The sequence below is a fragment of the Micropterus salmoides genome, unplaced genomic scaffold (genome assembly GCF_014851395.1).
Source record: "Micropterus salmoides isolate LMB-PRFRI ecotype aquatic unplaced genomic scaffold, ASM1485139v1 Ms_hic_scaffold_16, whole genome shotgun sequence".
In the NCBI taxonomy this organism is placed as follows: Eukaryota; Metazoa; Chordata; class Actinopteri; order Centrarchiformes; family Centrarchidae; genus Micropterus; species Micropterus salmoides.
Window position 1 is genome coordinate 15,889,311 of NW_024040707.1, and position 15,770 is coordinate 15,905,080.

General features: G+C 45.2%; 1 protein-coding gene across 1 annotated transcript; it reads left to right on the forward strand.

The window, feature by feature from the left end:
• The first annotated feature begins 1,260 nt into the window (after nucleotides 1-1,260).
• Nucleotides 1,261-15,363, forward strand: zhx3 (zinc fingers and homeoboxes 3). Its single transcript, XM_038722433.1, has 7 exons — nucleotides 1,261-1,624; nucleotides 7,648-8,556; nucleotides 8,657-8,764; nucleotides 8,848-10,407; nucleotides 10,809-11,564; nucleotides 13,322-13,616; nucleotides 14,187-15,363. The coding sequence occupies exons 2-7, from the start codon at nucleotides 7,813-7,815 to the stop codon at nucleotides 14,195-14,197; spliced, it is 3,474 nt and encodes a 1,157-aa protein (XP_038578361.1). The 5' UTR covers nucleotides 1,261-1,624; nucleotides 7,648-7,812; the 3' UTR covers nucleotides 14,198-15,363.
• Nucleotides 15,364-15,770: the final 407 nt, after the last annotated feature.

Here is a 15,770-nt window from a genome sequence, read left to right on the forward strand (position 1 = left end):
ACAAGTACCTGTATGTATTTTGTTGTGATATCAGGAGTAATATGCTGCAATCTAAACACTCATAAGTACATTCTTAACCACCAAGATTTGAGATACCCTAAATGTATTTCATTTTCACTTTTGAGTCTTAAACTTGACCTACTAATCATCTTCCTGAATGAGTCATTCAGGAAGATGTGGGGGCTGTGTCATCATCTTTAATTTGAATCTAATTGCATGCATGCGTAATAAGCATAGCTTAATGGAAAATCAATAACAGTCTTAGAATAGTCTCATATTATGTGATTGCAATCCTCAGTAGTAAGTTTGCAGTTATACTCGCTCTGCTGTAACAAATATATGGAAAGCTCTGTCTGTTGTGAAAATAACATTCCTATGAGAAATGGTGGAAAGAAACCACATGAGCTCTCGCTACTGTGACCGAGAAGCTTTTTTATTTCCATATCTTTTGTAGAAGGCCCACAGTTGATTCTAAGATGTTCCTTTAATTTAGTTCTTCAGAACTGAAGAAGCTCCTCCAATGTCCGAGGTTTTCAATCAGTGCTCTGGGGCCCCAAAAGAGCCCCAGGTTCACTGTGTGTCAGCTGGTTTTCGGTTTGATTTGATTTCTTGCAAATTTGCACCACTCAATTAGAATATCAACTGGATACTGTATTCTTACATAATCCTGTGGCCCTATCTATTAGAGTGGCCATGAGTCGAAATCTGGCTTCAGTGCCTTTATTTCTTTAGTTTAGATCATGTGGTCACATTGCTCATTTGTCAAATGAAAGTTGTGTTCCATTAAATTAAGCTGACACACAGAAAATCTGAACTGGAGTAGTAGGCTTTTTCAGTACATGAATACTGAAAGATGGAACCTGGAGGCAACAAGGAAAAAACAGCAAGGTTCATTACAAACTGAACAAGTGAATGACCAGTTATTTTAAAAATATTTTTTCATATGATCATAGGGTTATGAGCTGTCCTTATGTATAGTAGGTTACCCGTTTGGGTGTTTGGCAGTGGCCGGGGGTTGGATGGGATATAAACTTTTGACATAGGCCTACTGTTTGTACTATCTCTTTAAGAGAGGTCACCTGGGAGGGGGGGACAGGTGTGAATGGCTGTAACGTTCTGTTTCACCGGGACTGGGGAAGCTTTTGTCTTCTTTTTAAACCTTGACCACGACACCCCCCCCCCCCCACACACACACACACACACACACCTCTGTATTTAGTGGGTCAAATTCGCGACGGGATGTCTGACTCACTTCTGCTCTCTCCTGCACGGCGGAGCTCGAGCGCTCACGCCAACTCCACCGTCAATGACGTCTGCGTCACGTGTCCGTCTCTTCCCTCGGTACGTCCGTCGTATTTTCCTCCCCTCCACTGCCTGCTCTAACAGTGAGAGCCACTCGAAATAAACAAGCGCAAAAAAGGGGGGCCGCTGTAGGGACCGGTCTGGCTTCAGTGTCACGTTTATCACCAGCCGATGGACAGAGGGGGCTTACACCGGCTTACACCTATAAGTTGCCATCAGTGAAGCCCAGACCTCCCGTCAGTTACGGGCTTCACTGAGCCCATATCACTGCAAACTTTTAAAAAAATCCTGCGCTGCATACACTGAGCTCCGACCCAGCGAGGTGAGTGTGGTTTTATAATACACATTTATACAAGTGTTTCACCTTTCCCAAACTTGTGTGAGCTATTGTGAAGCCTTACCTTTGCGGGCTGCGCTTTGGCTCAGCAGTGCTGGCCAGCTGCATGTCGCCTGCTTAAAATGGCGACAGCCAACGGGGGGAGAGAGAGTAGTTTTTTGGGGCTGGGGGCTTGCCTTTTCCTCCACTCTGAATTGGTTGCGATGTTTATAACCTACAATGCGGACAAGCCTATTAAGTTGAGGTTCACTCCGCCTAACTTGAGCGGAAGATGAACACGCATCATTTTCGGAAATGTTTGACGCCGCTGCGCTCAGGGACTAACGTTACAGCCCAGCCACTCTGCCTGTTTCGCAAAATACCGCTATTCGCTTACATTTTTTTTTAGAAACACGGTTGTCATATTAGTAGTAATTAAATGTGGTCGGTTGATATTAAAGTCAGACATGTAATATTTTCGAGTAAGCTGCTCCCCAATGTCCCAAATTCAAAGTCTGTGCAATGAATGAAGAAGTTAGACATCACTTTGATCTCCTGTCTTTCACTGCTGACCGATAAAAACTGTACAAGTCATGTACCGTGGTTAATCTACGAGATTTTGTTATTAGGCCTGTATCTCTTATTTTATATTTTTACAATGTTTATGTTGACAGACTTTGGTGTAAAACCAATGCTCTCACACTTTTCATAAAGTAGGCTAATAAGCAGAGTTCACTCTTTATTTTCTATGTTGCCAAACAGTCAGTGATGACTTTGCAAGCTGTTGCCTGGGTTATTTCTCATGTAAGTGTTGTCATGAGTGTGTGACTCCAGGGATTAAAGCAAAGCTTTCCCAGACAGCTAGTTTGTATCTGATGTCCACGTGAGTCCCAGGCACAGACTCTCAGCTTAACCCAGCTCTCCATTAATCACCCATAGACACCTTTTTACTATTTGAAAAAGGCCAGTTTCCGTGCTATTGTTAATGATTAAAACACTCAATTTGGCTATGTGGGAGTTTTTCATGGGTGTGAGGAATTGTCAATCTTAGTTGTTCCTAACAGCTGTAAAGTTTGTTATTGTTTTTATTATTGTTATGCCTCTTCTTGCTGCATTGCATTGTGTTGCTGTGGTGATGCTTGAGCTCAGTGGCTGTACAGCTCACTCCATAGTCTCAAGTACACCCCCCCACCACCACCACCTCCCACCCCTCTTTCTCCCTCACCCTTTCTTTCCCTCAGTTTTAGGCTTGCAGCTGACACAGGTTGAGTTGCTTCGTATGATTTATCAGTATAATACTTATTGAAATCCTATTTGCTGCGTGCACTTTTGTTCATTTCCCATCTTGAGAATCTTTTTTTGTTCGTTTTACCTTTGTTTTTGTTTTTTTTTAAGCACCGAATGATCAGGTGACGACGACTTTGTGTTGTCGGTCCTCCAGCACTTTTCATCAATGGGTTTCTTCTCCTGTATGTGTGTTGACCCATGTATAGTGACAGTTTACTTCCAGATCCCTACCAAGTATGACCACAAAAACAGTGTCAGCTGTTTACTCAAGAGCCTTTTCACAATCTTTGGGGAGAGCAGTGTGATCCACTCACATGTCCGGAGCGAGCGGGTTTTGGTCAGCAGCAGTAGCAGCCTCTTGCTCTGCTTGGCTGGTTAACAGCTTGTGATGTCAGCCATTTTAGGTTGGACAGCACAGAGCCTGGTGCTCCGCCATTTTTCTCTCCCTCCCCTCTCAGCAACCCAGTTTAAACGCATGCACTGCCAGTGGCCACAGCAATGCAGGCGTTTGCAAACCCACGCAGCCATCCGCTCCCTGACCTGAGAGCAGCCCAAATGGGACTCAGTAGCAGATGGAGTGACGCTGTAGGAACACTGTCATTGAGGTTTCCTTATTGTTGCCACTATTGTGCATGGACTGAAATGATTGTGGACAGAAGTTCAGGCGTGCACAACATGTAAGCGTTTGGAGTGGTGAGCCTTGTGTTTGTCAGCAGAGTGAAACCCTGGAGTTGATTGACAGGAGGAGGTTAGTTGGAGCCATGCCTGTTTAAGGTGGGAGTAAATAAAGTAACTGGCAAGGCGTTTGTGTTTTAGGAGAGAAGGAAAAGATGGCGAAGGAGTTCTGTTTTGGTACAGAAGAGAAAAAAGCGAGGGGTTTGTGTTTTTGGAAAAGAGACTCGAAGATGGCGCACTTGAGGATTGAGGTGGTTGTTCAGTCCTCTTTAAAAGACACAGCCAGATTTTTGGCCCTGTTTATGTTATCTGTGCCTTGCGTTGCCTACAGTGAGTACACGGGGGGCCCCATGCGAGAGCAACAGACTGCAAGGGACAGGGCAGTAGCACAGGCAGATTTCTGGACAGGGACTCAGGCACGGAGTTAACAGGAAGAGACGGCATCAGCTCTGGCCAATAGCGTGCCTTGGCGACCACACCTAGCTGGGAGACATCAACACCGCGTGAGGGAGGCACTGAAATAGGAGCAGGGCAGGGACTCTCCAAATACCACTCTCAGGGGTGTGTGGAACAAACAAGCCCCGCTAGAGCCAGGGACTGGATGGCATAAGAGATGTGTGTGTGTGTGTACGTGTGTGTACACGTGTGTGTGTGTGTGTGTGTTTACCCACATGCATGTGCTTTAGAGAAATGAGCTGGTGGGGGAGAGAGAGAGGGGTAGGAGGTGGTTGCCATGGGGACAGTAACACACCAGTGGCGCTGGCGACCTGTCTCCCAGGGCCAAACTTGCTCAGAGAGGGAGGAGAAGAAGGAACGGAGGGAGGGGAAGCAGAGGGTGCAGGGGTGGTGAAGAGGGAGGGGAAAAAAGACACGAGGAAGCAAGAAATGGAGCTAACAATTAAAGGGCTGTCTCTGTTGTACACCTATTCACCTAGTCTTACTAAAGAGAGCATTTGTTACACACACACATACTAACGTTACACCTATTCTCAGCTAGGTGAGGAGAGGAGTAGTTCAGTTAGCATGCAGCTACGCTATGCGGCCAGGCTGTAGGAGTTCTAGTGTGTGTGAGCGCTATTATTGGCCTGTACTCAGAGGATATAGCCCGGGCCTAGACAAGAGTCAGGCCAAGGGATGAAAGGAGGTCACGCTGTTCTGAGCCATTGACGAGGCGTAGATAATATAGGTTATGAACCGAGGAGGACAAAAACATTGTCTTTATGTGTTTGTGGGAGATCTCTGACTCTCACACACAGGGAAAAGAAATGGCAGCCTCACTACCTCAGTAAACAAGCCTCACACACAGGCATGCAGGCAGCCACCCCCGCACGCCACATACACTCACACACACAAACGCGAGCACACATGCGCCCACCCCACCTTCCTTCTCTCCTCTCTCAATCACACAGGAAACCCACACATGCAAATGGTAACACATATAACTGACACAAGCCTGCCATCAGCTCGTGGTCAGACAACGTATGTGCAACATTCAAATTAAAGTAACTGGCCGACGCACTCATACCAGTGAGTCAACTGAACCCGTGTGAGCCTGGCGCTGCTGAGACATGAGCTGCCAATTGCACCTCGCCGATAATAGCTCAGCTTGTGTTGTGCATTGTTTCAGTCGTCACCTGTATGAGGCCTGTGGCCCGTTGGTCTCTGCTGGTTACTCGCCACAACTTTTGTTGTTCACATAGTTGCTATCAGTGTGTGATGTGAACTTTGTCGGCATTGTAGCGCTGCCTGTTAGTGTCAAAGCATGTTGATATGGGCAAATGGGATTTGTTTTTTTACTTTGTGGCACCTTAAGTGTTGTTTTTGTTTGTGTTATCATTTTGCGTGAGGCGCTGACATATATGTGTGGGCACACACGGACACTGAAGCTGAACTTCAGGTTGTGTCCCCTGGCTGAAGAGCTTGGGTTGGAACATTCCAGGCTTTGCAGTGCAGTGAGGAGGGCGGGAGGGAGGAGGGCGGGAGGACTGTGTGATTGTAGTTTGGAGCAAGAAGGGGGCGTTGAAGAGCGGGGGTTAGCAGAGTGGAGGGGTGTTGGTAGGTCGGAGGGGGGTATCCGAGGAAAATTCCTCACTGAAACACCTCAGTGCTTCCTTCACGACTGTTAACACCCCTTCTTCCTTCGCCTCCTAACCCCAAATTGACTGCCCATCCCCCAACATCCTCTCCCTCTCCTCTCGCCTGCCCACCCACACCCAACAGAACCACGTGATGGATGGTTGAGACTGCCCACCCATAAGCCTTTGTGTTGGTCATGTGACCAGCCTGCCTTGGCAGAGTGGTGCCCACTGATGCAGAATTGAATGACAGGGGAGTAGGAAGGGTGCACAACATCCCGAGCTGAGGGCAGTTACACTCTTTGTGGGCTGCGTGGGGGAACAAGGGGCATCGCGTAACCCTCCACAGTAGCAAAAATTTATTTGCCTGTTAACCCCTCACACTCTGAGCTGAAAAATAGGGGTAACCTTCTCTCAGTGGTGAAAAACATCCCATAAAGTATCTAACTGTTGTTGATTATTAATGTTGTTTTTTTTATTTTTTTTTTAAAGCAGAAAAGTTAACTAGACATTTAGACTTTAGATACACTGCTCATTAAGTTCCTAAAAGTCTTATATTGGCTCAAACTGAAACTAATGTTGTAGGCTTTTGAATGCAGGAAAGTGATCTATGTATACCTTTGCTCAGTTAGTGTGTGAAAGGGCATCTATCACACCCTAGTCCTGTGAAGGTTAACTGGGATTTCAGCTAATGTACCATGACCTCTCTGGTGCAAAGCAAGGCTGTGTGTGTGTGTGTGTGTGTGTGTGAGGAAGAGCGCATATGTCATTGAACAAGTTACATTAGATTTGAGACGAGCTGGTTTATTGTATGATGACGTGGACAGATGGTGGTGCTGCAGCAGCATCGGACATAAAGATGTTATACTTAGTCTGAAACTAGTCCCAGTCAAGTTTAACTTTTGTATGGGACTGCTCTGCTCTGTGCAGAGGAAGGGTAAGATTATTTTAGATTTGAGTTGCCTACCAGAAAAGCCGCATTTGGTTTGGGTTTGTTTGGCTCTTTGCATAGGGAGGGGTTTTAGGGTTTTCCTGTTAAACTTCTTTGAGCTGTTGAACTTTTTGCTGCTCTGTGCGTGAGGTGTCATGTCAGTGCAGAGCGGCTGGGAGGGTAATTGCCCTAGAGCTGTCCTCCAATACTGCATCACTACCTCTCTTTCAGAGGGAGGGAGCGGAGGAAGGACTCCTACACAGGAAGCGTCGCCATTTTCTATGGTGACAAGGGATCTAGAGGTGAAGTGAACATTTGTAGATTCACATTCTTATGCAGGTCTGCGTCTCTCTGTCTGTACCATCTGTACTATTGTTGGGCAAGAACGCCATTTTTCCAAGGAACATCTGTTGAACCACCCACTTGCACAATTGTCAAGTAGACCCTATCTTAAGCAACACATTCACGAGTGATTATTTCTGTGGCAATCTTTACATAGGTGTTCGTTGAAGCTACAGAGGCCCTGGATTAAAAAAAATAAAAAATACAGACTGTGCTCTCTCTGTGGGGGTGTGTCTGAATGAGGGGAAGTGAGACAGAGTTGTGTGGGGGAGGGGAAAGAAGGGGGGGTAGGACAGGAGCTCTCCCAAAAAGCCTTCAGTGAAGAAGCAGACTGAGACTGTGTGAATGCCCTCATAAAAGAGATAGCGTTGGTTTCATGGGCCATGTGAGTTGAGGAGAAGACTCACATGTCACATTTTTAAAAGGTTCAGCTGAATCTTTTCACAAAGCCTTATTATTACCCATGCTGTTGATATTTTACCTGGAAACATCTGGCCGTGCATGATTTTCATCCAGCTGAGAGGAAACTGGCTTGTACTGAGTAGCGTAAGATATCCCATCTCATTTCTTCTCCTCGCAGTCTTTTCTACCTCTCCCATCTCTTCCCTCATTTGTTCTTGAAATAAACACTGTATGCCACTAACCAAACTTGTTCAACACATTACAGGTGTACTGTATTTTATGAGTGACTAAAATGTGTTACCCTCACTCATTTTCAGGTTTTCCCTCAAAATTGCAGTGAGAACTACAAGTGGACCTGTGGACATGTCCAACTGTCCTCCTTCCCCCATTCCTGGTCTATAGTCAACCAGAAACAACCCATATTCTCCCTTGCACCCCATTCTCTGCTATTCTTCCAACCCTCCCTACCCTGCGGTCACACCATGGCCAGCAAAAGAAAGTCTACTATTCCTTGTATGATTCCCAGCAAGATCATATGCCCAGCAGAGGAGTTTGAACGGGACTCTCCTGTTCTTCTCCGTCAATCCAGGATTTCTGGTGGAGGCAGATATAGCCCCCTCGACCCAGGAGAGTCTTCCAAAGCAGAAGTGGGCGAGGCCGTCAAAGACGGTGCTGGCACTTACACCTGTAAGCCTTGTAACTTTGAAACGCATGACCTCAACTTGTTCTTGGATCATGTGTACTCCGGGCACCCAGACTTCCGTGCGGACCCCAGTTTCTTTTGTGTGAGCTGTGGGGTTTCTGCGCCCAAGTTTGAGGGGCTGGCCCTGCATAATGCCAGGGTTCACCCCAGCACACTGAACACAACCCTGCAGCTGAGAAAGAGGGACAGGAGAGTAGTGGTGGAGCAGAATCTGGTGACTGCGGCAGAGACTGGGAAGGATAGCGAGATTTCTATCACCAAAACCCCAATTATGAGGATGCTGAAGGGCAAATCAGAACATAAACGAATAGTGGTGTCTCACACAGTCCCAGACGAGCCTTCATCAGACCCGCACTCCATCTCTGCCTCCAGAGAGACTGAGAGAAAAGAGACTGCTGCAGTGACAGTCACCCATGTACCCACAATTGTGCACAATGGAACAACAAAGGTCACTCTGCCCTCTGCAATCCAGATTGTCAACGGGTCTGGAGCATTACCAATGCTCAAGACTCCCATCACACAGGTAGTTGGAAGTTCTTTCTGTCTCTTGGTTTGGCTATTTTATAAAAGTCTATTTGGATTTGACTAGTTAATTGAGATTGTTTTAAATGAATTTCCTATAGGTGGTCTCTGTGGTTCAGAACAGAAGCCTTCATCAATCTGCACCAATTACAGCCTCCTCAAATTTCTCCTCCAGTTCCTCACCTTCTTCCTCCAAAAACCTCCCCAAGGTAAGTGTTTTGGTTTATTTTTTGCGTCCCAATGTTGTGAAGTTAATCTGATATCAAATAACCTATAATGTTTTCCCTCCCAGGTGATGATTCCTTTGAGCAGCATCCCTACCTACAGTGCCTCCATGGACTCATCCTCCTTCTTGAAGACCTCCTTTAGTAAGTTCCCGTACCCCACAAAGGCGGAGCTCTGCTACCTGACTGTGGTCACAAAGTTCCCTGAAGAGCAGATCAAGATCTGGTTCACGGCCCAGAGACTTAAACAAGGCATCAGCTGGTCCCCTGAGGAGATCGAGGAGGCCAGGAGGAAGATGTTCAACACCATCATCCAGACTGCACCCTCAAGCTCGCAGAACCAGGCCCAGAGTCACCGTAGCCCGGCCCAACACACAATCACAGTCCTGCCCGCCTCACTGGGGGCTACTGGGATCCCTCACATCCTGCAGGGCTCTCTTGTTAGCCAGGGCGGGGTAATTGTTACGCAGCCTGTAATGGCAAACGGTATACAGGTTAGCAGTGCTCCTGTGGCCCTGGCGGTCACGCCTAAGCCCCAGGCAGCAGCCCGCCCCATGATGCAGGCCCGACCAGCTGCAGCCCTGGTGGCAGACAAAGGCATCAGTATGGTGGTGGGAACAGTCGGCAGTAGCAGTACTGGGAGCAACATCATCAGCAGCAGTAATAGTAGTAGGGGAGGGGGCGTTAGCAGTATTATTACTAGCAGTCAAGCTAGTGTCATCAATCTTAGTATAGGAAACAGTAATCATAGTAATGCTAAGGTGAGCGGTGTCAATGGGAAAGTCAGCCGTGCTAACACAGACTGCAATGACAAGAGCAATAGTAATGTTACTAGCCATATAAATGCTAAGAACACTGATATCAGCAAAGCCAGCAGCACCGTGCAGAGTGTGAACACAGTAACCACAGAAACCAAAAACACCACAGACAGCAAATCTAATAACAGTAACAGCAAAACAAGCAGCGATGGACAGAAAAACAAAGATACCAACGGTAGCAGCAACAAAAGCACAGGCGCAGATGACATCGACCCCGGCCCCAGTGACTCTCCAAACGTCAAAATGGAGGAGGCGTCTTCCCCTGCCTCAAAGTCTTCTTCCCCCTCTCCCGCAGCTCCTCCAAGCAGCACACCAAGCTCTCGGACACCTGTCAATGCATTCCTGGACCCCAGCTTTTACAAGGGCAAGAAGTCTCAGGAACAGCTCAACGCTCTGAAGGACAGCTTTCAGGTCAGCCAGTTTCCCGACCAGGAGGAGGTGGACCGCCTCATTGCTCTGACAGGGCTCACAGTACGAGAAGTCCGCAAGTGGTTCAGCGACCGACGCTACCACTTCCGCCAGCTCAAAGGTACACGCTCCAGCACAGGTGGACAGAATAAGTCTGGCACTGCAGCAGGAGCAGGGAGTGATTCAAGTATGCCAGGAGGTGGCGCCGCTGGCAGTGCCAACCCTGTTGATCTGTCTGAAAGCAGCAGCAGCTCTGGCGCAAAAACACCCCAGCACAGTTCTGCACCCCTGAGTCCAACTGCATCCCAGACTCCCACCTCTCCCACCACACCTTCCCGCCGACTCCTCAGACCATCTCCTGATTTTACAGCTATCCGCTACAAGGAGAGAGAACCTCATCAGGTGAGACTCTGCCCACGGTGTGCCATAAGCTATGGGCATAAAATGTTGAATAGGTTATTTAGGTTGACAAAATCTTTTCAGTGCTCTGTTAAAAAACAGACAATAATTTCAATTTCAATTAAAGGGGAAGTCTACCATTTTTCCCCCACATTTTTATTTTCACATTAACTCCATTTACAGGTATTGGGGAGTACTACTGCATTACTCTGTACTCTTTTAATCAATTAATAGTTTAAATCCTTACATTTGAGAAGCTGGAACCAGAGAATGTTTGGCATTTTAACTTGATAATTATTGTGATCCATTTTCTTGTAGAACCAATCAATTGATCAAGTCATCCATTTAGTTCTGCTCGGTTCTTCCAGATTTTTTGACCTCATCCTTTCCTGTATTATGTTTAGTTAAAGGCTCTAGAGAACAGTTTTTCCCAGGACCCTGACCCATCAGGAGAGGAAGTGGACAGACTGCGATCTGAGACCAAGATGACCAGAAGGGAGATCCATGGTTGGTTCGCTGAGCGGAGGAAGAGAGTGGCGGCTGAGAAAAAGAAAGAGGAGGCGGAGCGGGCGTTGAGAGATGAGGAGTTGGAGACAGACGCTGACGGGGAGGAGAGACAGAAAGAGGACGGCTCAGGAGAGCTGAAAGTCAACCCTATTAAAATAAATCTGAAGATGCTGAAGGTGACGGAGGCCAATGGCAAAGCAGAGGGTGAAGGGTTGGATAGCCCCACTTTACAGCTTCAATCCAGCAGCACACCTGCATCCTCCCCATCCTACACCCCCAAACCATCCCAGTCCTCCACCCCGACACCCAAACCATCCCAGTCCTCCACCCCGACACCCAAACCATCCCACTCCCCCAAACCCACAACCATCCGAGGTAAGAAGACAGCGGAGCAGCTGCAAATGCTCAAACAAGTCTATGTGCGTACCCAGTGGCCCAGCGCTACTCAGTATGATGAACTGATCTCAGCTACTGGACTGCCCAGGCCTGAGGTAGTGCGCTGGTTTGGGGACTGCCGTTATATGCAGAAGAACAGCCAGCTGAAGTGGCTAGAGGCTTACCAGAACATGGCTCTGGAAGAGGACCTCCAGAAGGGGAACGCAGAGATCCTGCAGGCCCACCTCGACATCCATGGCAGTCTGGAGGAGTCACAGGTATTGACAACTAGTAGTGTTTTGACTATTTTTATTTTTATTTTTATACAACTGAAACCTGAGAAGCAGATGATACATCTGTGCTGCTATATTAAAAGATATGACTGGAGTCTTAATACACAGTTATGTTCACGTGAGCAAACTGCTCTGTAGGGGAAAATGTACTCATATCCAAGAAACAAGTCGCTGCAGAAAGCATCTCTTGTTGACACTGTACTTTTTATAGATTTCGAGAGTTACATATTTTTAACCGCTTTGAAACCAGTTCAGTTATAAGCTATTTTGGGAGCTTACATGCAAATGACTGTATAGCCAAGTCATTTTTTTTTCACTTTCTGATTGCATATCAATGTCAATCTTTGACTGCAAAGACATAAGTCACCTGAGTATCACATCAAATGATTAAGTCCTCACACTACATCATCAAATGATGTCATTGGGTGTGAATGCTGTATCTTACAAATTTCAAGAGATGCAGCATAATGGACACCTTGGTTGCAAACAGTGAAAATATTTGATTTGATTTTTTTATTACAGCTGCTCTTATGTTCACTCTTGTGCACTCTGTGTGCCACCTTTGTTGAGTTTTGTACATCAGAAACACAGAAAAATATTTAGATTTTTCTACTGAGGAGACCTTCAGTTGTCTTTATTTTTCTTCTCACTGGGTCACATTTGACGTTTATTTTCCTTCCACTGCATATGACAGGGGTATCTAGGTAAGATAAGACCAACTTAATTGACCCCACTCGGGAGAAATTCAAGTGTCACAGCTGAAAGTGCAAAACAGATGTGTGGTATAGATAAACCAAAAGTAGAATACTACAAACATACAGTGTGAGCATCTAATGTGAAGTATGACAGTTGAAAATGGTAGTAAATAGAAATTGTAAAAAAAAATATATTCACTAACAAAGTAGTGGGCAGATGACTCTTTTTTCTTTCTTTTTTTTTCTTTTTTTTTTTTAACTGTAAATAGATTTTCTCAGATTATTCTCTGTAGGGAAATGATTTGTCTGCTTGCACCTCTCCCATGGACATGTTTAGCAAGCTGTGTTTAATTAACACTAGAGAAACAGCTGATACTCTAGGGCTTAGCAATGTAATTTCCTTGTGTTTGATGGTTTGATTTTATTAATTTTATTATTTCTTATTAGTATTAACATTCTTACCATTTATTGACTTTGCCTAATGCATCTGAAGTGTCTCTGTCAGGTATGCATGATTAGATTTTGGCCACATTATTTCTTTATTGCTAGATTTGATGCATGAAATTCAACTTTGTGGTTGTAGAGTAAGCAGGTTAAGTATTAAAGTATAGATATTAGTTTAAATATTATTACACGTAGTCTTTTATTATACTATTGTGCTGGATCCATCGGGAGTGTTATATAGAAAGGTGTAAATGTGCGTGTATGTACATATTAAAATCCCTAATAGGATAGCTGACTACACGAGATATGAAATACCAGCATTAGAATGCTATAGCTAGCTTTGTTTCCATTTTAATTATTATGGTGGCTAATGGTAGCTAATGTTAGTAAAATGTTAGTAAATGTTATTGTTACACCATGTTTTCAGCATTCACCACTATCCTGTAATTGTCAGTTGTGGTCACATTGCCCGCTGTTCGGGCAAAAGTTACATAGACTGACTTTAGCAAGGTCTTTCAAATTTGTCCAACAGGCCATACCTCGTGCAGTGCCCGTCTTTTAACGTGGAGCTGCACGCTAACACTGATTATGCTTTATCCACAGTTGCAGGAGCTGGCTCAGGCTAGTGGTTTAACAGCGGACCTGGTGCGACATTGGTTCTCCACCAAGGCGTCCTTGCCCCGAATGGAACATGCTGCTGCTGCTGCTGCTGCTTCTCACACGGCAGAACCAAGACCAGCTGCACCAGACGCAGCAGCTGAGCCACGAACAACAGGATCCTCTCCTCTGGAGCCACAGCCAGGAGGAGGGACGGAGGAGAAAATGGAGCAGTCGGTGTGTGGTGTCGCAACAGAAGCAGAGGAGGCAAACACTGACATGACTGTGAATCTTACTGAAGGTAATCTTCATGTCTGGAGTAGTCTGTACTGGATACATAAAGTAATAAAGTCACCTTAAGATGCAACTAACAGTTATGTTATTATTGATTGATTAAATAAAGAAAAAAGTATTAATATAAGTATACAACAGTCCAAAACCTCAAGATATTCAATTTATTGTCACATGACAAAGAAAAGCATGAAATTGTCAGATTTCATCAAAAATTATGATAGATCGATCATCAGAATAGTTGCAGATTAATTTTTGTTCAATTGGTTAATCGACTGATTGTTGCGGCTCTAAACCAGACCTGTTATAAAGTAAAGTAAAATAAAATCTGGGTAACTAGTTAGGCTTTAGTATGAGTTGTTCAGTTTTAATTAGATTTGTGATTGTGATGGGAAAACCGGTTGTTAAATGGTGATAGGGATGCAAACACGCAATGATAATGAGTAATTATGAGTAATGAGGCGTGTTGGATACAAGTGCACTGCGTGTAATCACAAAGAAAAAGTATAGGCGTTGTTTTCAGGAAGGTGATGGATTTTAAATTTCTTCTTTTTTTTTTTTCTTTTTTTAATTACTACAGGAACCGACTGAAGAGGCCTTTTGTCTGAGGAAGGAGTTTCAAACGCAGGTGGTCTTTGTGTTAGCGGTCTGATGAAAAGATGGCAGATGCGTTTGACTGTAACAGGATCACTGGATGGAAACCATCCTTACCCATCCCTCCCTCTCCTTCTCGCTCACACCCTTAGAGGTAGGCATGATCTCCACCACTACGTGAGATGGACACTAAAGCCACTAACCCCCCCCCCCCCCATCCCACCATCCTCTCGGCCTCCTTCTCCCGTTGTGGCCCACGCGCCCCCCCGCTACACAGGCCTTCTCCAGTATCCTCCCGTCCGCCATTTTCTATTCAGAAGGAACTTCCAGTAGAGAACGAAGTGCAGGAGTGGATGTGGTGGAGGGGAGGGGCAGCATTTTTCTGCCGTGTTTGTTCCGCCTGCCTGCTGTGATGGGAGAAAGGAAGAAAAAAAAAAAAAAAGAATAAGAGGATAGATTTGGAGGAAGAAGGGGAGGAGAGAGAACAAAGGGAGAAATGTGATAAAGATTGAGCCCCATGATGTTCATCAGGGGAAGGGGTTGCTTTTGGACAGTTATCGACCAAGGCAACTCTCAGATCGGTTCGACAGAGTGTTTAGTGACTGTTCATAGTTTGTTTGGGGGTACGAAAACCTGCACAGCTCTTTTCTACAGGGTGCTTGCCAAGGCCTTAAAGTAAATCAAATAATTCTTTTTCTATTGTGTCATCTTCATACTTTTTCGTGCACTCATACACTTTGACTTCATGCTTGCTGCTCACTTAAAATGTGCTAGCTAGGCTGTCCATAGCATTTTGTTCCTCTTTTTTTTTTTTTTAACATCTCTTTGTACATTTCTTATCTGTACATACTAGTTGGTTACAGAGGACATTAAATTGTCCAGTTTGGGAAAATGTCTGGAATTCTGTCATCCAAAGAAGGCAAGCACCCTGTTGTTTAAACAAAAAAAAAGCGACACAATATAGTAGACTAAATGGAATATGGTTTGTGTTGTAGCATCAAGTGCTTCTTTACGTCACTGACGTCTACGTACATTTGTTTTTATGGGACTTTCTTATGAAATTTGACTGTAAAAGAACTGTGAACTTTTACCAGAGTTCCATACTTAAGGTCGATGTATAATTTTTACAGATGGTATTTGCAGAATAAACAGAATGTAATAAATGTTTGGTTTCGAGTGTCAATGACTGTCTTCCTCATGGTGTACAATTATAGGAGGGGAGGTGGTACTGAAAGTATCACTGACTGTCAACTAAACTGATGCTTTGGTCATGTGGGAGCCAACAACCCCACCCTGTTTGGGGCAGCAAGTAACTTATTTTAATTAATCAGATTTTTCTCTTAATTCAGTATCTGGCTCGGTTGGTGGAGAACATGCCCATGTATGGGGTGAGTCCTTGCTGCAGCGGCCCTATATTGCGTGTCATCCCTCTTTCCTCGCTTTAGCCACTGTTCCTATCAAAATAAAGGATAAAAATTGCACAGAACTTATCTTTAAAAAAAGTAGTCTATGAAATCTCAGAAAACTGGGTGTTTGGTGTTGCAATGGCAATGAATTGCAGCATCCACAA

What these genes read in the sequence shown, in the direction of transcription:
- zhx3 (XM_038722433.1), top strand. Translation starts at nt 7,813, where the DNA reads ATGGCCAGCAAAAGAAAGTCTACTATTCCTTGTATGATTCCCAGCAAG. An exon ending in AGGAGAGAGAACCTCATCAG is followed by an intron (nt 10,408 to 10,808) that starts GTGAGACTCTGC and finishes TATTATGTTTAG; the next exon opens with TTAAAGGCTCTAGAGAACAG. An exon ending in GCAGTCTGGAGGAGTCACAG is followed by an intron (nt 11,565 to 13,321) that starts GTATTGACAACT and finishes CTTTATCCACAG; the next exon opens with TTGCAGGAGCTGGCTCAGGC.